Here is a 24707-nt window from a genome sequence, read left to right on the forward strand (position 1 = left end):
CCCTGAGTCCGAAGAGAGTCTGAGCTAAGATATTTGGCCCTGAGCGGGTTAGGGCCGGAAATTTCTAGCCTTGAGTCAGGGTCGGGTCGGGTCGGGCAAGGGTTGAGACCTCGGGCTACGCCTGGCTCAACCCGGCCTGACCCTGTTTTAAGTTATACTATAAAATACATTTTGATATAATATATATATATATTATAAACTTTAAACGTCACCCATATTTTGTTATATAATATATTATATATGAAGATAATAAGTGATATAATACATTTTATTACAATGTTATTTTACATAAAATTGATAATTTTCTCCCCGGCCCATTCCAGCCCATGCATTTCCTTCCCCCTCCCCATGATTAGGGCCAATCAGGGTCAGCCCGGCCCGACCCTGAGGGCGGGTCAAGGTTGGATTTGTAAGACCCTGAGTCAAGATCGGGTCGAGCCTGGACCCAGCTAAGGGGACTCAGGATTGGGCTAGGGTTCTATAAAACCTCGCCCAATCCGACCCTATTGCAGCCCTAGTTGGTAACCACCATGATGACATGTCCTCTATCAACAAGTGTGAAAGAACCCAACCTAAAGCACCTTTGGTAAGAGAGAGAGAGGTCGCGGCATCAATGAATATATGATAGATATCACCACATGGAGTAGACCTAGGCTTGAGAGGGGTTTAGGCTTTTCAACTTATAACATCTCAATGAGAGTCCCAAGATACAAGTTCAGACACCCAAGCAGTTGTGCACAAAAGAGGCCTAGCTAGGTGATTGCAATCTGTAACCATGAAGAGATGGAATCCCAAATCTGAATATATATCCCTACAATTTCCAACAACCCAAAGCAAACCTTCAACAAGTAAAGTTCTACCTTTGCGATGCTTCTCAATGCCCAAGACAGGGTGGTATCCAAAATGTGCTTTGAGGAGGTTTCCATCGGCGAAGTAAATGCTACTTATTAGTCTTTCCCAGAGAGAGAGAGAGAGTTTTGTTGATGAGAAGATACCATCCCAATTTTGCAAGCAGAGTAATTTATCAAATATGAAGATCTCTTATACCAAGCCCTCTTTCAAGTTTCGGTTTGTAGAGACAGTTCCAAACAACCTAGTATATTTTCTTTTCATTTTGTTTTTGTCCCCACAAAAAGTGATATCTAATTCTATTAATATCCTCCAGAAGCCTATCAGGAGGCTTGAAGTGAATCATAAAATATGTTGAGGTTGCAGTAGTAACACCCTTTAAGAGCACCTCCCTTCTAGCAAGTGAACTTATTTTTTTTCCCCAACCAAAAATTTGTGCTAATTAGAGTCTAGTTCATGATGTCTTGAAAAGTGGTCATTCTATACTTTCGCACCTCAGTAGGGAGATGAGACTATGTACCCCAACAATCCTTGTAAATATTTTGTACAGCCCAGGGTATTGGGATGGAAAGAAGCTGAAGACTTTTGTAGGTTTACTGCCTATCTAGATGCCTCACAATAAAGGGTCAAGAAACTTCTTAGATGCTGAAGGGAGCTATGAGAAGGCTAGAGGAACAACAAGCGATCATCCGCAAAGAAAGAATGAGTAGCTGTTGGACTGTTTCTTTGCACACTAATGACCTGTATATTATTTTGGGATGCTACGTACATGCTATTGCAATCGAGGATGTGAGATTCTTTTAAACATAAAATGAGTAAGTTGGGGAAGAGTGGATCGCCTTGCCTCAATCCTCTAGAGGGACTAAGGTTGCCTTTTCGCATACCATTAATGAGAAAAGAGAAGGATATTGTGCTAACACATTGATGGATGAGTTGAACCCACTTTTCACAAAAGCCCAACTTTAACAATGTTGCAGTAAGAAAGTTCCACTTAATCCTATTTTGTACTTTCTGCATAACCAACTTAAAAGCTGCAGGGTACTCCCTTCCATTCTTCTTGTCCATCATGTGATGGAAAAGCTCATGTTCAATCAACACATTTTCAGATAGGCTATGTCCCTCCACAAAGGCAGTTTGCTCTAGGGCAATAATGAGATTCATAATTTTTTTTAGCTAGGAAGCCAGTATTTTGCAAATATTTTGTAGCTCACAGTATATAGATTGATAGGCCGGAATTGATCAACAGATTCAGCCTCCTTACCCTTGGGTATAAAGAGGATGTGAGTGTTTCATATCCTGGAGAAGAAAACCCCAACTAAAAGAGGGATCTCATAGCTTGGCATATATCGAGACCCACAATTTCCTAATAAGTTAAGAAAAAGATAAACGATTGGGGACACTCTATCAGGGTCGAGCGCTTTCAAGGGCTTCATACTAAAAGATTAGCTTTAACTTCTTCAAAGCTCTCTGTTCATCTCCTCAGTAATCTTTTGGTTAAACTGAAGTGTTTGTTGAAGGTTGTAGGATCCCCTAGAAGTATACAAGTTCTGGAAGAAACTAAAATGTCTCCTGATCAAGGTTTAATATTTCGCGATATCTCGGTATCTCGGGCCTACCGAGATATCCGAGATACCCGAGATATCGTGAAATATGACCGAAATATTGCATTTTTTCTGCAATATTTCAGGGGTCCATCTCGGGGGGTATTTGGCCATATTTAGGCCTGAAACTTCATGGACAGCCTTATTTAAGCTTAATAAACACATTTAAACCATAAAATTATAAAAATGTGAATTCAAATTGGTATTTTGGGCTTGCACCCTTGATTGACATACGGTCGTCGACCCTAATGTATAAATAATTAAACACACATAGATTAGGCAGTTAATATTTAATAATAGTATTTAACTTCATCACATATCAAGTTAAAGCCAATACACATTGATGAGTACCATGATTCTCATAAACTCCATAATATTCAATAACTCGCTTAAAGGCTTAAAGGCAATACACTAAGTGTCAAAGTTAGTAAGTCACAAGACTCGCAACTCGCAAGTCACAACTCACAAGTTCATAGATCAATGAAATCACAACTTAAGTTATAAATTACAAGTGCTAAACTGCTAATAGTAGTTGCTGTGCCTCCCTGGATCAATCCCACTCATGCCTCGCTGGAGTCGACGTCCATTGCTCTTTGTTTGAAGGACATATGTGGATCACGGTATAGAATCAAAGAAGAAACGAGTGTAGTCATCCACAAGTGTCACGTAAATGGAATCATCAACATACTGTAGGTAACCTATCCTAGGATATAAACTAGGGTAACCAATCGATCCAGTCGGTGAAGAAGATGATCCACTGTGATATGATGTTGGCGCCGGCGCAAGAGGCGATGGCATTGGCTGCATGTATGGCTGATGAGGTTGGTAGCTAGGTTCGCTAGGGTATGCAAAGATGTTATCTACAAAAGATGATCCAGTATGTCCCTAGGACTGGGACTGGTAGTCATAGTCCCCTACCCCACTAAACTGCCCATATGATGATGATCCATATCCATATCCACCGTAAGATTGTGATGCACCATAATCCGATGCTAATGGAGTGGTATGTGCGTCAAAAAGATGGGGCACGCCAATGTCCAGTCGGTCCTCCCTCCCTATCACCCATACTCAAACCACCAACAGAGCTAGATAGGTTATCAATGTCCATGTGATCAGGTTGCAACTGTGTTTGTCGACCCCTACGCTTCCTGTTGTATGTATGTAGGGGACCTCTCGAGGGTGGGGGTGCGGGGGCACGTGCTCCGTGGTCCGTATCTTGTGTGGCATGATCAAACTGTGTCTCTCCAGTGAATCGGAGTGGCTCTACAGGTGCCGTATCCTGGGCCTCCTGGCCTACCACATAACGCTCTCGCATGCCGTCAAATTCTTCACCAGCATCACCACCACCAACATCACCACCACCAACATTACCACCACCAGCATCACCATCACCACCACTAGCATCACCATCATCACCATCATCATCATTTGAGGACTTAGACCAGTCTTCATCATCAGCAACATTGCCACCAGTGGGCTGGAATGGTATGGATGAGGCTTCCCTTGCATGTATCTGACCCTCGTCAGCCATATACTCATCCACATTAGCACCAATCTTAGAAGCTATCATGGGGTCAGGCCTACCTCCCTCCTCATCCAACACTGGCTCACCTCTATCCCTCACCCAATCCACAATAGGGTCCTCATCGTGTGAGTCAACTTGAAAGATGTTAGCTAGATCAATGGTGCCCCTCTGTCCCTCATGTCCCATGCGTATATGTTACAGTTCCAGCCTCAAGTTTTAGTGCACATACACCATGTCAGATAAACGTTGAGACTCCAATCTATTGCGCCTCTTGGAGTGAATGAGTGCAAAGGTACTCCAGTTCCTCTCACAACTAGATGCAGAACATGTTTGGGCAAGGACTTTGATTGCTATTCTTCTTAAGTTTTCAGCCGAATCCACATACAACACCCACCATTCAGCTGCATTACAAGTTTACAACAAAAAAGACATGTGTCAAATGTTGTTTCAACTTTCAACTTTCAAATTTCAATACATATGTAATTTAAAACTTAAAAGAATTACTAGCATCACCACGTGCTCTGCCTTGTATCGCAACCTCAGTTCCAAAACTTTCTAATGCATCCCTAAATACCTTGATCTACACCCATGTGAAAAATTAGTAAGTACTTCTTCACTACTTATTTGAAAGCATCAATAAGTTGAGTTTTCAAATGAACTCACCTCATTGTTGTAAATTGCTTGTAGTGCACCATCTGGCTTCAACTTCTTTACTACTTGTTTCACAGCATCAATAAGTTGAGTTTCCAACCCAAGCCTATTGTTATATTGATACTTAGGGTTCAAGTAGTATGCTGAAATATGACATATAGAATAGAGGTATTGTCAAATGCATAGGTAATTAGTAAATAATAATACTATGAATTAGTAAACATAAAACAAATTTACTCACCAGCCTTATGCAGTGGATGCATAAGTTGATTCTCCCAGCGAGCATTTATGATATCTAAGAAGTGTTTGCTACTGCGAGGAGCCACACTATAGACACTATCTTTCATCAAGTCTATTGCAGCATATAGGACTGGCATGGTTGGGCCCTTCAGAGCGGAGTCAGCAACATGTAGAACTTTAACTACTGGCTCTAAAACTTTCACCACTTTGCTTAGTTTGGTCCAGAAGTCCTCAGATGACATCGTTGCTTGTGCTTCCCTCCCATTTGCAGTCTTGGAACCCTTCCATTCAAACCACTCCTCAGAAGCAAATATGCTTCTCAGCTCGACCTTCTTTGTCTCAATGCTTTTGAGGGCAATGTAGTTAGTGACAAATCTTATGATGCCAGGCCTAACCAAGTCACCCCCACATTTTTTTCTCAATAAATTAAGTGCATAGGAGTGATTGTATACAAAGTTGGTGACTCGTCTTGCACTTTCAACCATAGTCTTCACCAACTTTAACTTTCCTATATCTTTTAGCATTAAATCAATGCACTGGGCTGCACAAGGAGTCCAGAAGAGCCGATACTTACTATTGTTCATCATCTTCTCACCAGCCAGCTTGAAGTTACTTCCATTGTCCGTTACAATCTGAACAACATTCTCAATACCCACATCTTTTTTCACTACTTCCTTTAACAATCTATAAATATATTTTGCATCCTTTATCTCTTTGGATGCATCCACAGATTTGAGGAACACTATCCTCCCATCACAATAAACCATGAAATTGATGATGGACTTTCTTGTAGGCCCAGTCCATCCATTTGTCATTATAGTCACCCCATATGTCTCTCACATATTCCTCATCTCACTAATGTACTCATCAATCTCACTCTTTTGTTAAGGTAGATAAACATTCATTACCTCATATGGGGTGGGGCCCTTGAATCCTGGGCCAGCCTCTGCAATGGTATCTATCATGGTATCATAATGGGGGCCTTGTGCAGTGTTTACTGGGATGGTATGGTATAGCATCCACTTAGCTATTGATTCTTTAACCAATCCCTTCATCCCCTTCCATGCTCCTTTGATTCTGGGTTGACTGCTTCCTTTCTTCTTATGCAATTTAGGATCAGAAGTTGATGGTGGTACTGGTACTGGTAGAGGTGTTAGGGCTGCCCTTACACTTTGTGATCTTTTAAAAGGATTCAAAGTTCTAGGACCTCCAGAACTACCAGCTCCTCCACTACCCCCTACTCTTTGTCTCTGCTGATCATCTTGAAAACTTACTCTACTCCTTGAAACAGTCCGCCTAAAATCCCTAGCCTCCTCTACTGTTTGTATGTCATCAGGTACTGCAATGTCATCATCATCAGAGGAGGAGGAGGAGTCATCATCATCATCATTGTATCGTCTTCCTCCTCCCATCGAACTCCTCACTGTATCCTCAAGTTGTTCTCTTATCCTTTGCTTGTCAGCCTTCCTCTTCTTTCTTCCCCTCAAACTATCACCAATCTCCCTGGCTACTTCAGTAGGGACCATATGACAACCTACAACATCTTTAGATCCTCCAGTCAGATGTTGTTTAAGTCTACTGGACCCACCTCCCATAAATTGCATCTGACAATAGTTACATATAGATTTTCTCTTATCCCCATCAATGGGAGTGCCATGTAACCATGCAATGTCACCCCTATACTGGCTGGGAGGTCTCTCTTGTTCCCTCTGTTCTCTTTGTTCCCTCCGTCCCCTTTGTTGACTACTTTCCCTCATATTTTGCTTGCCCTTCGCACGTTGTCTATCACGATCCGCTATAATGATACTTGTTTACTGCAATGTAAGTAACACAAATAATTAAAATACTTAATGTAGATGCACTTCAATTAACACTTTTAGATTACTAATACACTTGTATAGTTTTTTAATAGTTTTTCCCTAACCCTTATATTTTTCACATAATTAAAACCAATTTTTTATATATAATGTTAATATAAGTATTGACCTAACACAACAAAATCAAAAATTAGTAAACATAATATACATGTAATACATTTCAAAACATATAGAAATAACTTTCATATTTTTTCATTATTTTTTAAACTTAAAACTCATATTTTTCCTTATTTATTTCTGTTTTTTTTTTTTTTATATATTTTTCTTAATTTTCGAAAAAAATAATTATTTAAGAGCAGAAAAATAAATCCGACACCGTGAAGCCGTAGATCGGCCATTGGTGTCTAACATATATTTAATTCATTACCATCTAAGTCATATTACCCCTAATTATTTCCTATTTTAATTGTAGGAAAATAAATTTTTAAAACCAGAAAAAAAAAAAAAATACATATGAAAAAAAAATTTCGACACCGTGAGGCTATAAATCAGCCTCCGGTGTTTAACATATATTAATATCATCACCATCCAACAAAATTTGTACATAGTCTTTTCAAAAAAATAGTTTTAGAGGAATAGAATTTACCTTAAATAGTGAAAAAAGGCTTGGATGATGAGCTTAGATGACCCTCCGATGAGTTTACTGGCGAAAATCCGACAACAATGTGCTTGAACAATGGCTAGAGTGTTGGATGAGAGCTTGAAAGAGTGGAAGAATAGGCAAAAGACTGAAATTCCTTAGCAAATACAGCTCTCGGTCGAAATATGGACCGAAATCTACGAAATATTATATTAAAGCCCCCCTTCACATGACACTTTAAGCCAAAATACCATATTTCGTCGATATCTCGTGAGATATTGAGATATCGACGAAATATGGTATTTTTTCATTTAGACCTGATTTCGCATCTCGGTAAGCTCGAGATATACGAAATTAAGCGATATTTCGACGAAATATCGCAAGATTTTGAACCATGCTCCTGATCAACCTTTTCTCCTTCTCCATCCAATGGCTCCTTTGTGATTTAAGTCTCAGGACTTTATTTCTACTTCTGCTCTCTAGAGTGGTTACATAAAAGAAACTAGTATTTCTATCAGCACAATACAACCACTGGCTATGAGGATTTTGCTTCCAATGGGTTTATTGTTGGTCCAAAAGGGTCTTAAGATCTTGCTAGGCAGATTGATCCATATATGCAAGTTTTGGTGCCGGACCATGGATTGAATATGATGGAGATTCTCCCAACTTTGAAGCGATCACAATATTCACATCTGGGATATGAGACTTTCCAAGAGGCTAGCTTTGATCTAGACATAGCAATCTTTTGTTGAACCCTAAACATTGTGGAGCCTCTAACATGGGATTGCCATCCTCATGCGTCAACACATACAGGAAAAGCTTTCTATCTCGCTTCAAACTGAAAAAGTATTTTTTTTCCCAAGTGTAAAAAGTATTTTTTTCCCCAGGTGTAGAAGGAATTTAGGATAAAACAGTTATAGAGCTATGATCTGAGCCACAAGGTGGCTCATAAACTACCGCATCATCACAAAATAAATGTTTCCATTCAGTTAAGCATGACCAATCCAGCCACTCCCGAATCCAACCGTGTCTCCATCTTCCTTTCAACCATGTAAAGAAAGGTCCATTAGAACCCATATCAATGAGGACACATTGGTCTACAAACTCCCAGAAACAACCTATTTCTATCTGGGAATCAGATTTCTGATTGCCACCTTGTTTCTCATTTGCATTCAAGATTTAGTTGAAGAACCCTAAAATCAACCAAGGCTAGCTTACATTACTCCCCACAGAAATAACTCTTTGCCAGAAAGCAGGTGTATCAAAGAATTTGGGAGGTCCATACATTGATAAATGAAGTCTGATAAAAGGAAAATCACATGTATCTCAACCAATTCCTCATAGAAAAATGCGTATAATTTCCGTGAAAAAGAAATAGCTAGTAGTTCAATATACCGACGACCTCTTTTTTACCAAATATTTGCTACTTAATAATAGTGTGACACTGTTTGGATACTTCAAATAACAAGATTCAGAAGTGCAGAGTTCAAAAAAGCAAATGAAGGTGTTAGAGCTCAAAGCTCCACCACCATTGTGGTTGAGCCTTTCATTGCCTTGTGGATACAACAGATTGTATAAATTGTCCAACCAAATTCATAAAAGAAAAGAAGCTCATAGTTGAAGGTAACCAAATTGCAGCAATACCCTTTCTTTCCTTCTCAGTATATTCATTTTAGGTAAGTGGTTCTTTGCTTGGAAGCATGGCCTACACCAGTGTTCCCTGTGTCTATCTCTCACCTCCCGCAACAAGGGGCAGAAATGTCAGTTTATATAGACATATGGGAGCCCTGGCGTAGGCCACGCTCGACAGTTTTTCCCCCCTTCATTATATTACATTAAACAAGGGGATCAAGATTGTCTATCTCTGTGTGTGTGTGTGTGTGTGTGTGTGTGTGAGAGAGAGAGAGAGAGAGAGAGAGAGAGAGAGACTCCATTCCATTGGAAAATAACTTTCACATGGGAAGCATATACCACTGCTTGGAGGACACATCAAATCCCCCACAGCATCCTCTACATGTTTCTAAGGAGTATCACTTGTGGAATTTATACAATATTCTTACTTGGAATGGGAAACTGAAAGTGGGTGACTCTGCTGTGCAATGCTGTGAAGATTTTCCAAATATATAAATTAGAGACTGCAACATTATCATCAATAGTCCATTTCAATTATATTCCCTTGACATGCATGAATCCACAAAGGGTTAACTGTAAGATGAGAACCTAACTAGCTATGCTTTCGCCGCAATTGGAGATGTAAACAACAGTCCACCGTCTAGAACTAGGAGTACAACCCAAATTGACACCACCACCACCCATTCACTACCCAACTCTGTGTCACTGTCTAACCCCCAACTTTTCAATTGAAGGGAGTAGCTAGGAGTTATCTCTTCTTCTAAAATTAGTTGGATCCAACAGATACGGTTTGAATCAATTTTTCCATGCAACTCAGCTTCAATTGCTACCAAGCAAGGGGGGGGGGGGTGTTAAGTCAACACTGTTGAAATTGACCTGCTTCTAAGAAGATTTAGATCCTTTAAATGTACAAAATGTAAGGAAGAATCTGAAATTAAACCTAGCATCACTGATAATCTGTACAAAACCAAACCAGTAATGGAAATTCAGAGTTGAAATACAAAGAATCATTTCAAGAATCAAATCCTCAAAAGAGGTAAAACTCAATATGTATATCCATGAAAATATAATCAACTGAGATGAAAGTAAGAGAACACGGAAGGCCAGCAAGGATATAAGCATTAACACCAAGTCAATAGCTCCAGAACAAGAAATTCAACCTACAAAACATTGCTACCTTCTGCATTTCAGTTCTCAATGCCTCGGAACACTTCACGCCGTGAACCATTCAATTTGCACGGCTGTATCACTATGATGAAAAAATAGCTTCATAATTTCACAGTTTTAAGAGTTTCAGTGCAAGACCATGGATCTAATGAGGGGAAGATCACCATGGGAACTAATATCTCCACATTAAATAGTAGAATTTGAAACCTAATGAAAAGCTGAAGTTCCCTTTCATGGTGTGAATCCAATCCTGTGTTACAAACCAGAACCTAACTAATCAGTAGAAAAGAGAAGAAAGAAGAAGTAGAAGAAGAGATGAGAGAGCACACACTGCTGATAGAAGAAAGGAGAAGACAGCCTGCGATAGGAATTTCAGAATACTCTATCACAGGTCTTCCTCTCAAATATATATATTTCAGATATAACTTAAGTGTAAGTTAGAGGTTTACAGAAATACCCCTAACCTATTACACACAACACCCTTATAACTAAGGACAAGAAAATACTGAAATTACATGAAGACCCAAAAAACCAAAGATGTAAGACAAAAATGCCCCTAATTCTTAACACTCCCCCTCAAGCTGGAGCATATAGGTCTCCCATGCTCAGCTTGCTTCAACAATTACAAAAATTAGGAGCAAACAACGACTTGGTGAACACATGAGTGAGCTGATCTGAAGAGGAAACCAATGGAGTCTCAACAAGCTTCTTCATGACGGCATCACGAACAAAATGACAATCCACCTCAACATGTTTAGTGCCCTCATGGTAGACTGGATTATTGGCAATATAAATGGCTGCCTGATTATCACAATATATTTTCATCGGAGTGGGTACAGAAAAACCCACCTCAAGGAGAAGAGATCTGAGCCACATCAACTCTGTTATAGTATAGGCCATAGCTCGGTACTCAGCCTTAGCGTTGGATCTAGCAATGGTAGTCTGCTTCTTACTACGCCACGACACCAAATTGCCCCCAACAAACGTACAATAGCCGGTGGTAGAGCAACGATCTCCTGTGGAACCAGCCCAATCAGCATTGGAATATGCAACCAGATCCATATCCCGATTGGGACGATAAATCAGTCCTCTACTTGGAGCACCCTTTAAGTAACGAAGAATGCGGACAACAGCAAAAGCATCCCAATGTGCTTTTTGTGGAGCCTACATGAACTGACTAAGGACTCCCACGGCGAAAGAAGTATCCGGTCTGGTAACAGTAAGTTAAATCAGCTTCCCAATCAAACTCCTATACTGATGAACATCCTTAAGGGGACCATCATCATCTACTCCAAACTTCTGGTGAGGATTCATGGGAATATCCACTGGCTTTGATGCAAGCATACCAGTGTCAGACAAAAGATCTAAAACATACTTTCTCTGGGATAGACTGATACCTTTCCTACTTCTCACAACTTCAATGCCAAGAAAATAATGGAGATCACCTAGATCTTTGGCCTGAAAATGTTGCTGTAAATAACACTTTACCTCTGCAATGCCTGCTACATCATCACCCGATACAATAATGTCATCCACATAAACCACTAAAACAACCAACTTTCCATCACGACGATGAACAAACACAAAGTGATCAAAGTAACACTATGAAAAATCACATGACACCACTGTGATACTGAACTTCTCAAACCATGCTCTGAGAGACTGTTTGAGACCATAGATGGTTTTCTGCAACTTACATACTAGAGTACCATTCTCCTCCTGAGCAACGTACCTTGGAGGTTGCTCCATATAAACCTCCTCATTAAGGTCACTATATAAAAATACATTCTTAATATCAAACTAAAACAATGGCCAATCAAAATTAACAGCCAGAGAGATAAGCAGACGAACAGAATTCAGCCGAGCAACAGGGCTGAATGTCTTAAAATAGTCAACACCATGAGTCTGGGTATACCCTTTGGCAACCAGACGGACTTTGAGCTGCTCAACAGATCCATTAGGAAGGTACTTGACAGTATACACCCAACGACATGTAACTAGGTCCTTACCTGGAGGTAATTCTACCAAACTCCAAGTATTACGGGACAAGAGAGCCTCCATTTCTACATCCGTAGCCAACTTCCAACCAGGAATAGAAAGAGCCTCAATATGATTTTTTGGTGTGGTAGTAGCAGAGAGGAACAACGTAAAATTGTGAAGAGAAAACGAAAGATGGCAAATAGATACATACTTATCAATGGAATAGACAACATTAGATTTTTTAGTGCAAGAACGGATACCTTTGCGCTGAGCAATCGGTAGGTCATCAGAGGATGAGGAAATCGGAGCTTCACTAGAAGGAGCTGGTGGAGGTAGAGAAACCGTTGGAGCTGGAGGAATCTCGGCCTGTGGATCTGCTCGTTCTCGCCACTGATAAACCTGTACTGGTGCTCTGGAAGCATCACGAAAAGGAACTAAGACGGGGACTGGAGGAAGAGGAACCACATGCCAATCGTCCACCGACATGGAGGTAGTCGAAGAATGATAAGAACTCCCTTAAAAAAAAGTAACATCAGCACTAACAAAGTACCTATGTATCACAGGGTCGTAACACTTATACCCTTTCCGGGTAGTGGAATATCCAAGAAAAACACACTTAGTGGACCTAGGTGACAATTTGTCAATGGGAACATGCAAATTTTGAACAAAACAAATGCATCTAAAGACACGAGGTGGTAACTGAAAAGCAAGTTGCCCTGGAAAAACAATGGAAAAAGGTGATTTATCAACAAGAACAGACATGGGCATACAATTAATCAAGTAACATGAAGTGAGCACTCCTTCATACCGAAAGTGCTTCAGAACATGCATATGCATCATTATAGTCTGAGCTGCTTCAAGTAAATGCCTATTCTTGCGTTCGGCCACCCCATTTTATTGTGGAGTATACGAACAGCTAGTTTGATGAATAATACCACGAGCAACACAAAATTCTGAAATCTCATTTTGCACAAATTCTAAGGCATTATCAGAACGAAAAACTTTAATAAACATACCAAATTGAGTTTTTTTTTTAGTAACAAAATTTTGGAATACAAAGGGAAACTCAGAATAATCCTTCAAGAGGTACAACCATGTAAGAAGAGAGTGATCGTCAACAAAAATAACAAAATATGCAAACCCACTCTTATTCCTGACACAACACGGACCCCAAATGTCCGAATGGACCAAAGAAAATAAAGACAAACTACGAGCCACAAAGCAAGAAGGAAAAGTAGCACGATGATGCTTACCCAACTCGCAGGCTTCACACTCGATTTTAGACACAGATCTAAAAGAAGGAAACAATAACTTTAACCTAGCTAAGGACAAATGACCTAACCGACAGTGCCATTGGAAAGGAGTAACACCATTAACAGAAGCAACAACAGCAGTAGCCATAGCAGCACCACAATCAAGATAATATAGTCCATCTTTTCACCACCTCCACCAATCGTCTTCCTCGTGTGAAGATCCTGAAAAACACAATGAGTACGAAAAAAAGCTATCAAGCAATGTAAAGCCTTAGTTAACACACTTACAAAGAGAAGATTCAACGGTAATTGAGGAACGTGTAACACAGAGGAGAGAGTAAGAGAAGAGGAAGGTGATATTGTACCATGCCCAGACACCGGGGTAGAAGAACCATTAGCTAGGATAACTGGTGAAGATTGAGTATTATGGGAAAACGATGTAAATAACGAAGACTCACCAGTCATGTGAGAGGAAGCCCCAGAGTCAATGATCCAAGGCGAGGAAGTGGTGGAAAAGAAGGTTGGTGTACTTGCATGAGCCAGAGTAGCAGAGGAAGACGGTCCAGTAGATGTGTGAGTGGAGGCCTTTAGAGTCTGTAAACGCCGTAGTAACTAAGAAAATTCATCACGAGTAGGAGTTGCAGTAGAGCTTCCACCTGTTATTGGACCTTGTAAAGAATCACCAGGAGAGACACTATCAAGACTACCATCTGTCACTGCATGATTGACTGACTGAGATGCCCAATCTGGCTTACCATGTTAGTCCCAACAATAATCAACAGTGTGACTATTCTTCCCACAATGAGTGCACTTCCTAAGGGGTTTGTCATCGGAGAACCCACCAGAGAAGCCACCAGGGCCACTAGTACCTCGACCACCACGGCCACGGCCTCCCCCTAAGCCACAGCCATAGCCTCTACCACAACCAGCAGCAAAGGCAGAATTGTCTTTGGGAGAGGAATCAGGCTTCACAGGAGCAGCAATACGCTGAAGACGAGAAAAAGTATCGGTAAGGGTAGCCACAGTTTCACCAGCAAGAATATGGCCTTTCACCTTTTGTAGATCAGAATCCAAGCCAGCTAGAAACTTAGAAACCAAGAACTCATTCCACTGTGCCTTGAGTTTGTCAATGTCAGTTGTGAGAGGCTGAAAAACATTTAACTCCTCAACAAGACCTTTAAAGGAACTGTAATAGTCTTGAAGAGGTTTACCAGACTGACGAAGCTGAAACAACTTCTCATAAAGATCATATACCCGATTCGTATTTTTCTCTTGGGAATAGGTATCCTTCAGATCATCCCAAACACCTTTAGCTAGGGTATGAAACATCACATTTGCAACAATGTCAAGTTCCATGCTGTTCCACAACCATATCAAAATCACTGCATTTTCTTGCATCCAATTTTCATAATCCAGAAAATCAGAGGCAAGAGGATCAGTGGTAATGTATTTGAGCTTTTTTTTTAGCCATGATATACACCTTCACAGTCTGAGCCCACAATAAATAATTGGAGCTGCCCTTGAGTTTGATGGAGGTAATGGTAACATTCACATTATCAGTCGAAGAAGTAGCTACAGTGGTAGCTACAGTCGAAACTTTGTCTTTATCCCAACCATGGTAACAATAGCAACACCAATAGTAGAATAAAAATCCGAGCAGTCCTCCACCAATCACCCAAAAAAAAAAATCCCAACACCAAGTATACCAGTTTGATCACAGAATTGAAATAGGCCCAAATCGAGAAGGGAAAAAAATGCAACAAGTAGAGCACCACCAAATCAGCAACCAATAATCCTAGGAGACCACAACCAACCCTAGGATGTGAAACACAGTGGGAGAGACGACTTCCACAAACCACCCACAAGCAGCAACACTTGAATAACAACACAAAAAAAAATCGATTACAGGGTTTTACAAAACCCTGACAATAACCGATTTCTCAACTTTGGGGAAATAAAACCTGAATTTGGCCTGAGTTCAACTAACCATTAATCAGGCATGATAAACTTCTTCAACAACAGTAGAGCAAGCAGCAACATTAAGCATACGAGCAGCACCCTACATAGCGGCAGCAACAACCGAAAAGAATTGGACAGAAATACAATCGATCTTCAAGGAAGAAGAGAACCTCCATGCTTCAATCAGAATTCTTCATAACAATAATAGAAACGCATCCAAGGATTAATTTAGTACACCATTCATCAATACAGGAGTCTCTAATCCATCAAAACAAAACTGCAGCAACAGAGGCTGTACACTGCACAAAAAAAAGAAAAAAACTGGGAAACGAAAAAGTAGATCAGCAGAAGAGGATTAGGGGATCTCTTCTACTGATTAGTATGGCTCTGATACCATGTTACAAACCAGAACCTAACTAATCAGTAGAAAAGAGAAGAGAGAGCACACACTGCCGATAGAAGAAAGGAGAAGGCAGCCTGTGATAGGAATTTCAGAAATACTCTATCGCAGGCCCTCCTCTCAAATATATATATTCTAGATATAACTTAAGTGTAAGTAAGTCAGAGGTTTACAGAAATACCCCTAACCTATTACACATAACACCCTTACAACTAAGGACAAAAAAAATACTGAAATTACATGAAAACCCAAAAAACCAAAGTTGTAAGACAAAAATGCCCTTAATTCTTAACACTATGGATTATGTTAGATATCATCAGCTAGCACTGAAACTGATGATTTTGAACTTCCAAAATCCAAACACAGCCTAATCAACAAAGATATTGAGTATTACCCCAAAATATTGCTTCTTTTATCCAGCTGCTACAGGCCTCCATCAGTTCCAACATTTCATTATGTATTTAAAACCTATAAACAATTAAAATTTCCAGCTTCCTAATAAAAGCCATAGACCTGTACGCACCGCAGAACTTATATCACAAAGATTTTACACTGATGATCATCTAAAACTGGAACACCAAATCACATATTAACTAGATCTAGATAGTTTTGTCAGATTTTATAGATTCAATCCTGAATACTAAGAAGAAAACTTAAAGCACAATGTACAACTAATCACATTCACTGATAGTTGCAGAAATAGCATTCTGTTGGCAAAAGCTTAATTAGAATAAGTCAGAAGGAAGACTGAAACTCCTTATGTACGATTCTATATTATGGACTTGTATAAGCATAGCTAACTAAGAAAAAGAAAGAAATACTGAACACGGTACAAAAGAGAGTTTCTAAGAACCTTAAAGAATCATAGGAATAGAGGGTGCGAAAAAGACAAGGAACAATCACATGCCTCTTTCCGCATGGTGGTGAGAAATGAAAAAAGTTGATTTAGAAGTGCGTCTTTCATCTATTATTTATTTTTTGTGTGCTACTTTCATCTATTGATTAAATTCACTAGAAATTGACTCCTGAATTATAATAAACAATTAATCCCAAACAGGAAAAAATAAATAAAAAGTACAAATCCCATTTTTCTATTCATTTCTCTTGTTTTACAAGCTGTTGCTATAATCAGCTATATTAGATAAGATTGGTAATGCAGACCCCAACACCTTCTGAATGGCTCTAGTGAGACATTGCAACGGTTAAGTTCCAAATGAATCAGTTTCAGTCAAGAAATCAAAATTCGAAGAGGCTCAATACAAACAAAAGAGATAATCAATACAAAAGGGCTTCCGTGTACAAGTATGTGTTTCTTGGATGCAAACCAAACTAGCGATAGCCCCATCCTCTTCCACGTCCACGTGGCCCCCTGCCTCTTGCACCACTTCTCCCACCACGAGATAAACCTTCCAATGCCCTATTAACAAGCTGGTTCTGCACACTACCATCACCTCTTCCTTTCTTTGTTGCAGCATTACTTGAACCATTAACAGCAGTTGCAGTTCGCTTCCCACTGCAAGGGAAGCACATTAATTAGCAAGAAAAAATAAAGGAACAGAGATTTAGACAAGGATAAAGGAAAAGTTTTCCCTACCCTGCTGCAGCAGCAGTTGAAGGTGTTGAAGGTTTCACTGCTTCTTTCCATGACAAATTGATTTTCTTATCCCCAATAAATGAAGGAAATTTTGAATGCAATGGCTGAAATGAAAAAAAAGTGAGAAATCAATACAATTATGGATATGGATCATACATACAACAACAGGAAAATCTTTTCTCCATTCACCTGTGTCATTGCCAGTATATTATTGCACGTCCGTAATCCTGTTGTGGTATTCTGCTTTTTCATTTTCTGCAGAGAATGTAGTATAAATGTAAGCTACGAAAACCAAATAGCTGCACAATAGAATCAAAAGTCCCAAGAAGAAACTCACAATGCTAGCCTTTGCTTCATCAGTCTTAGCAGCTGCCATTGCCTTGCCATGCTCCGCCATCCCCTGGGTTAATTTCTTCATGGTGGCTCTAGCTAATTCCTCTACATTACTTAACCTGCATCATCAAAAAACAGTAACAATATCAATTCCATTCTTTCTGAGATGTAGGAAACATAAATTCTCCACATACATTTGATGAAAGTTCAATGGTGCCACCTAAGTCACTTGATGAATATCCAAGTGCTCCCACTCTTTGTTAGGAGTCATTGCATATTTAGCAATTTTCTAGCAATTTAGAAAAGAGTACGGGTTTGTTGCTTTGAAAAACAAGCCAAGTGTTGCTGTTTTGAAATGACTCAGAAGCACGGTGGCTGAGTTCCCAGTCTGGCAAAATTCCACATGTTCCCCACATCATATCTTTTTACATGGAAACTGTAAATTTCATCCCTACAGTCACATGCCATGTGGAAGAAGAAACTTTTCAAGGACTGTTTATTTTTTTTGAAAAAAAAGAAGATTAAAATTTTTTTTTCAACTTCCTTCTGAATAGGAAATGGGAAGTATTATACTACTAGTATGTCCCAACATTCAATGGTGAGAGTATAGTACTATTAGTACAAAGCTTTCCAACAAATCCAAGATTATTTAAATCTGATTTATATTGAAAGAGTTATGTACAAGTCAATCTTAATTTAGTGTGCGCAAATGCTGTCAAAATCGCTCTGAATGAAAATATTTTTTTGGACATCAAAACAAATGAATATTTTACCACACTTTTGGTTTTTAGCAATGTTTTACCGTATTAAGATTTATGGAATTTTTAGAATTGAGAAACACCCCAGCAATAGAAAATTGAAAATTGCACCTACCACATAAAAATCTAGTTTTTGTTCTTCAACTGGGGGGGTGACTTTTTATCCTTTTGGAATTTGATTTTTTAACTATTTTTATTGGATTCAAACAGACGGTATTTGCTTATTCATGAATAATATAAGAAAATAATTTACTTAAATGACATTAGGCATAAATAAGTGTTTGTCCTGGTTTCTGGCATAAGTGTCTGTCATGGTTTCCCACCAAGTGAAACTCTTATTTGGACTTTGATTTTTCAAAATCTGATACTGCCATTGTGTTTAAATGGCCCAAAATAGGCTGTATACCAACTTTCATGACCAAACTAGGTCTAAAACCCACCAAAACCACCATCGAGTTCAAAAAAAAAAACATTTACCCCCAACTTGCTGAGATCTCGGCTCAACTCAGTTTTTGGCCAGGGCAAAACCTATACCAAAACCGAGTTCTTGAACCATGTTTGGATGTACATGTTTTTTTCACAACCTTCGCCCTGGTCTTGACAAATTATCTTAGCATACTACCAAATGTGTGTTCCTTGGTTATGCTCGTACTCAAAAAGGTTATCAGTGTTATGATCCTGTCACGCGCCAACAATTTGTCAGTGCCTGATGTTGCCTTCTTTTAAACTACACCGTACTTTTCTGATGAGAGTCATTGGATGGATACTAATCATTTTAGTCCTCAAACTATTCTTGCATTTATTCCTCTTACCAACTCCACTGCTACTTTTCCACCAATGCCACTGGAGGTATACAAGTTGTATATGCCATCCCAAGTTGACTTCAATGGTTTCTTCTGATCCTTCATTTCCACCCTCTACTTTATTAGACTCCTTGCCTGGGGATTCTTCCCCTACTAACTACCAAGTTGCTCTCTGTAAAGGTATTCGAACTGGTACTCAAATGTCTAATATTTCTTATCTTATTTGTAAGTTTGTTATTATCTCTATTCTTCCTTCTTCACTTCGTAACCTCGCTTTGTCTTAATGTACCTTGTCTGTGCCTAACAAGTACTAGGAAGCATTGTTGCATCCTTTGGAAGAATGCTATGGATGTAGAAATGGATGCCTTGTTGAATCGTAAGATGTGGTCCCTAACTGACTTACACCCAGGAATGGAGCTCGTGCGGTGTCGTTGGGTGTACACTGTCAAATATCTTCCTGATAGATTTGTTGAGCAGCTGAAAGCTCACTTGGTTACAAAAGGTTACACTCAGACTTATGGCATTGACCACTTTGAGACCTTTTCCCTAGTGGCTCATCTTAACTCTGTTCATGTGCTTATATCCTTGGTTGTTAATCTTGACTGGCCTCTGTTCCAACTTGATATAAAGAATGTTTTTCTCTATGGTGATCTAGAAGAGGTGCATATGGAGCAACCTCCTAGTCAAGTTTCTTAGGGAGAGAGTGCATCAAGGTTTGTCGCCTTCACAAGGCTATTTATTTTATGGGTTAAAACAGACCCCTCGTGCTTGGTTTGATAAATTTAGTAAGGTTATTGGTGGATACGAGTTCAAGATGTGCTTCTCTGATCATTCTGTATTTGTTCATCATCATGGGTCCAAGGTGGTTGTTCTTGTTGTGTATGTTGACAATATTATTATTTCTAGTAATGACTCTTATGGGATCGAGGATGTCAAGACGTATTTAAATCAACATTTCGAGATGAAAGATTTAGGGATGATTAGAATTTCTTGAGGATTGAGGTTGTTCGTAGTATAAAGGGTGTCGGTCTGTCTTAGTAGAAGTATGTGCTCGTCTTAATTCTATTTGTATGCTTATGTCCTTGGTTGTGATCTGGAAGTCTTTTAACTTAGCTCACTCATTTATAAGTGTATGTTAGGCTTGTGGTGTTGTTTGTTGCTCACTTGAGCATTTTCTTTTTCTTTCTTGTATGTTATCAAACTTGTAAAGAGCAATATTAATGTTGGAATGATTTTGGTTATAAATTCCTATGCCATCATTTGCTTACAATCTTACAAATTCATAGACTTTGGCATTACCACTAAAGCAACTACTTTGTACATTTCCATCTCTTATGCTCCTACGTGATTAGTCCTCTTTTTGTCAATGACAAAGGAAGAGAAATATGGTGGAAAAGTATGGGGGAGCCATAGGGAGTATGGAGTAAAAAATGTGGTGAATGCTTGTTAATCTTACGTTCAGCCACGCCATTCTGAGCTGGAGTATCGACACAAGAAGTCTGATGAATAATACAATGAGAATCCAAGTAGTTGCGAAAAGCTCCATCCATGTATTCCTTGTCGTTGTCAGACCGTAAAATTTTTACCTTTGCATCAAATTGTATTTGAACCATCTTGTGAAATAGAAGGAAACAGGGAAACACATCACTCTTGATATGCATCAAATATACCAAGGTAGTACAACTATAACAATCAATACATGTAACAAACCATCTAAAACCAGATGTAGAAACACAACGGGCTGGTCCCCACACATCAGAATGTATTAAACCAAAAGGAGGTCACACTTCGATTATCAGAAACAGGGTAAACAGTCCTAGTTTGCTTAGCCAGAGTGCAAGCATCACAAGAAAAATTGTTTGGATTACAATGTTTAAATAAACTAGGAAATAAAGTAGATAAGACACTCAAAGGTGGATGCTCCAAACAGCAATGCCACTTATTTAATTCAAGTAATGTAGAGGTAGAATCAGAGGAGAAGGCTTGAGAGGTCAATGCTGCCGGCGAATTGTCAAGCACGTACAAACTACCAACCACCTTACCACATGCAATCGTACGACCCGTGTCCAAGTCCTGAAACAAACAATGAGTGGGAAAAAAATTACCTTGCAGTTTAAGTCCCTAGTTAAACTACTAATGGACAACAAATTAGTAGAGAACTTAGAAACATGTAGTACAGAAGAAAGACAAAGAGAAGAGGTGCACTGAACAAATCCCTTGCCCGAGATTGGAGAAAGAGACCAATCAGCAACACGAACTTTGTTATGACCAGATAAAGGAGAATATTTGAAAAAAAGGGAAGAAGAACCTGTCATATGGTCGGTTGCACCAGAGTCAATGACCCAAGAGTCGAGTATGATTGAGGTACAATTCCCACCAAATGAAATACCTGTAGAAGGAGTGGTAGCATAGTCGGATGGCATGGAAACAGCCAATACAGCCAAAGAAGGAGACCCAGATGAAGAAGATGTATCCAAACGTGTCATCATATTTCTGAGATTCTGAAGTTCTTCCACAACCTGGGAAAGAGAGTGATCAGGGGGCTGCTCTTCAGTAGATGCTTGGTTTGCCCGGGCATTGTTAGAACGAGTGGATCCACCTTTCCCACGCCCACAGGTATCTGCAGGGTGACCATGAAGCTTCCAATATCGATCCTTGGTATGCCATTCCTTCCCACAATGATCACATTTAATAGGAGGGCGATCACCAGACACACAATCACCACCAATACTGCGGGAAGAGTTCCCATGGGAAGGAGTCGAAGACCCAGAAAGGAGAGTCGAGCGCTCTTGAGTGACGAGAGTAACCATGGCAGTCCGGCGGCTATCCTCTGCCGCAAAATTGCATAAGCTTGCTTAATAGTGGGTAGAGGATCACGATTCAAAATATTCACCTAGATCTGATCAAACTCTATATTAAGACCGGCCAGAAAATCAAAAACCCAAAAGCCATCTTCCCACTTCTGGAAAGCGATGGCGTCAACATCATAGGTTGTAGTGAAGGTTCCCAAATAATCCAGTTGCTGCCACATAGTGCACATCTTATTATAATATTGAAAGAGAGACAACTCCAACTGCTTTGTCGAGTGGATTTTCTAACGGAGTTCATAACACTGGGCGGCATTCCCAACCTGAGAGTAGGTGTCTTGGACCATCTTCCAGATCTTGGCAGCCGAATCAAGAAGGTAGTGTCTGGCAATCTCTTGGTCCATGGAATTAACCAAATAAAACATGACCAAGAAATTAAAATTCATCCACCTATCTTGTGCAGGACCAGCAACAATAGGCTTGACAGAGGTTCCGGTGATGTAGCCAGAGAGACCACGGGAACCAATAGCAAACAAACAAGAATGAGACCACAACAGGTAATTGCTTCCATTTAATTTAATGGGGCTGGCTGGAAATGGAACAAAATCACGTTGTGACGTGCCATCGGGGCCAGAGGAAGCCGATGTAATCTCAGAATTGTCAGGCATGGTGGCTGGTGAAAAAAAAATCCCCAAGAACAGAGAAAAAGAATTCTCAAAAAAATATCACCGTATAGGGAGGCAAAAAACAGCCCTTGGTGGGAGTCAACTCACCACCAAGGGTGGAAAAAAGAAAGCGGCAAAGGTAACTAGGGCTCCCGCGAGAAGGAGAGGAAGGTCGCAGGAGACGGGAAGGGAGGCAGAAGGCTAGGGGAGGGCTGGCGGAGGCTGGCAGAGGGGGGCGGAAGGGGGGGAAAGGCTGGCGGAGGTGGCGGAAGGGCTGGAGGAGGGTAGCAGAGGTGGTGGAGGCCGGTGGAAGTCGAGTGGTGGGGGGGGTGCTGCTGCTAGAGCGAGATCATGAAAGAGAGAGAGAGAGAGAGAGAAAGAGCAAGGAAGAAAGATTATGTCCCATATTCTCGGATGATTTTTGGCTCTAATGCCATGTTAAATCCATGAATACTGGCTTGGTCAGAGTGACTCCAGCCATTCTTTATTTATAATATGAGAAGGAAAATTCTGGAATAGGTACAAGGACAATATTATCCCTATGACAATTTTACCCTTGAACCCATATTACAACAGCTGTATATAACATCACAAATATAAACTATGGCTAGATTGTAGCATATCTATCCAACCCTACAAAATAGACAGTAAGAAGCCACAAATTGAAACCCACATTCCCCATAGTAGCTGGAATATCTTTAACAAAATATTCCCCACTCAAATCTCCTCTAGATCTTCTAGAATATCCTACACATCTCCTCCCTATGATATGCATCACTTCTTGGTTGTGCTGTTGCTGTTGTTCTTTAGTCATTAAGTTGTTCTGTTTTTTCTTTTAATAAAAATTTATATCCGAAAGATTTATGTAATGGCCCTATTTATAAGGTCCAATAGTGTTCATCTCTATACAAATTTTAGTTTAGAGATTAATATGATTAGTTAGATTACACGTCTTAAGAGTCATTCTGTTGAGTGATTAGGAGTCCTACAAAGGGAAAATAAAAGTCAGATATACAATCTCAAATGACTTGACTTATAAATTACCTCAAATGTGTTTACTCATTATTCTACCATTGTTTTGCCATTCAGCCATCTCAACACCTTCATCTTGGCTAGGCTTGAGATAGCTATCCTATAAAAATTTTCCTTTTAGTGGCCAAAGGTCAAACTTCCATCGTTTACAATATTGGATTCCAAATAGTAAACAAGAAACTCTATTTAGTGGTATTCCCAAGAATGCAAACGGGACTTTACACGTAAAACAGCCAAAACTTTTCTAGTTCTATCCTCATAAGCTCCACTTTAATATACTGAACGCCAACAAGAAGACTACTTTTCAAATTAACTTAACGTTTGCATATGACTTCATAATTCCTTAGAATCACCAGTTAGTCAATACGTGGACCAAACAAGATGAGAATCAGCAATATATTACAGTGTGATATCAGCAGGACCTTTAGATTGTACAGACAATGAATCTTTACTAAGTAAATCTCAGCTGAAATTCTAGTAATCACAAATATCATGAGGCATGTACCTTACTTGCACATCAACCAGAGAAGCTTCAGCGCATCAATGAATAAATCCTTTACCATCTCTGCATGACTTCGAATAGAGCTGATTGGAGAGCAAGGATCCATGTAGTGAACCCCATTTAGTGGTATAAGGCTATGTTGTCATTGTACCATCTCTATGTCCATCATGGTTAACAATTTCGCGAAATTTCACCGAAATTCGGTTTTGCAGGCTGTCAAAACATAACAGCCTGTGATAAACAAAAATGTCTAAATTTCGACTATGTACAGTTTCACGATATTTCGGTTCAAACTATTCCACCCCTTTAATATAAATACCAGGTTTCGCACGAAATGGGTCAAATCACTGCCATACAAGGTTGGAACCAGTGCTTGGGCAGTAGAAAAACACAGTGGGAGCAACGATTTGCCGTGTTGTTGGAAGAATTGTGCAAGATCAAAAGTTGGGGGTATATCACTTCTCAAAAGATAAATACCTGTGGTTGGCATTCAATTCTT

The 24707-nt window shown here is 39.7% G+C and overlaps 2 protein-coding genes across 2 annotated transcripts in view; both read right to left on the reverse strand.

Moving 5' to 3' along the window:
• The window catches only part of LOC122638710 (basic leucine zipper 61-like), a 28633-nt gene extending 6076 nt beyond the window's left edge, over nucleotides 1-22557 (reverse strand). The window contains exons 1-3 of the mRNA XM_043831564.1: nucleotides 22548-22557; nucleotides 19610-19619; nucleotides 12255-12264 (exon numbers count right to left, since the gene is read on the reverse strand). The gene's annotated coding sequence lies outside the window, so the exon portion shown is untranslated. The remainder of the gene's footprint in view (nucleotides 1-12254; nucleotides 12265-19609; nucleotides 19620-22547) is intronic.
• LOC122640413 (apoptosis inhibitor 5-like protein API5) overlaps nucleotides 16779-24707 on the reverse strand; it is a 29270-nt gene continuing 21341 nt past the window's right edge. Inside the window, exons 13-16 of the mRNA XM_043833595.1 lie at nucleotides 17646-17760; nucleotides 17498-17563; nucleotides 17309-17412; nucleotides 16779-17227 (exon numbers count right to left, since the gene is read on the reverse strand). Of these exons, the coding sequence (XP_043689530.1) occupies nucleotides 17044-17227; nucleotides 17309-17412; nucleotides 17498-17563; nucleotides 17646-17760 (469 nt within the window). The 3' untranslated portion in view covers nucleotides 16779-17043. The remainder of the gene's footprint in view (nucleotides 17228-17308; nucleotides 17413-17497; nucleotides 17564-17645; nucleotides 17761-24707) is intronic.

This window comes from Telopea speciosissima, chromosome 9, assembly GCF_018873765.1.
Source record: "Telopea speciosissima isolate NSW1024214 ecotype Mountain lineage chromosome 9, Tspe_v1, whole genome shotgun sequence".
Lineage (NCBI taxonomy): Eukaryota > Viridiplantae > Streptophyta > Magnoliopsida > Proteales > Proteaceae > Telopea > Telopea speciosissima.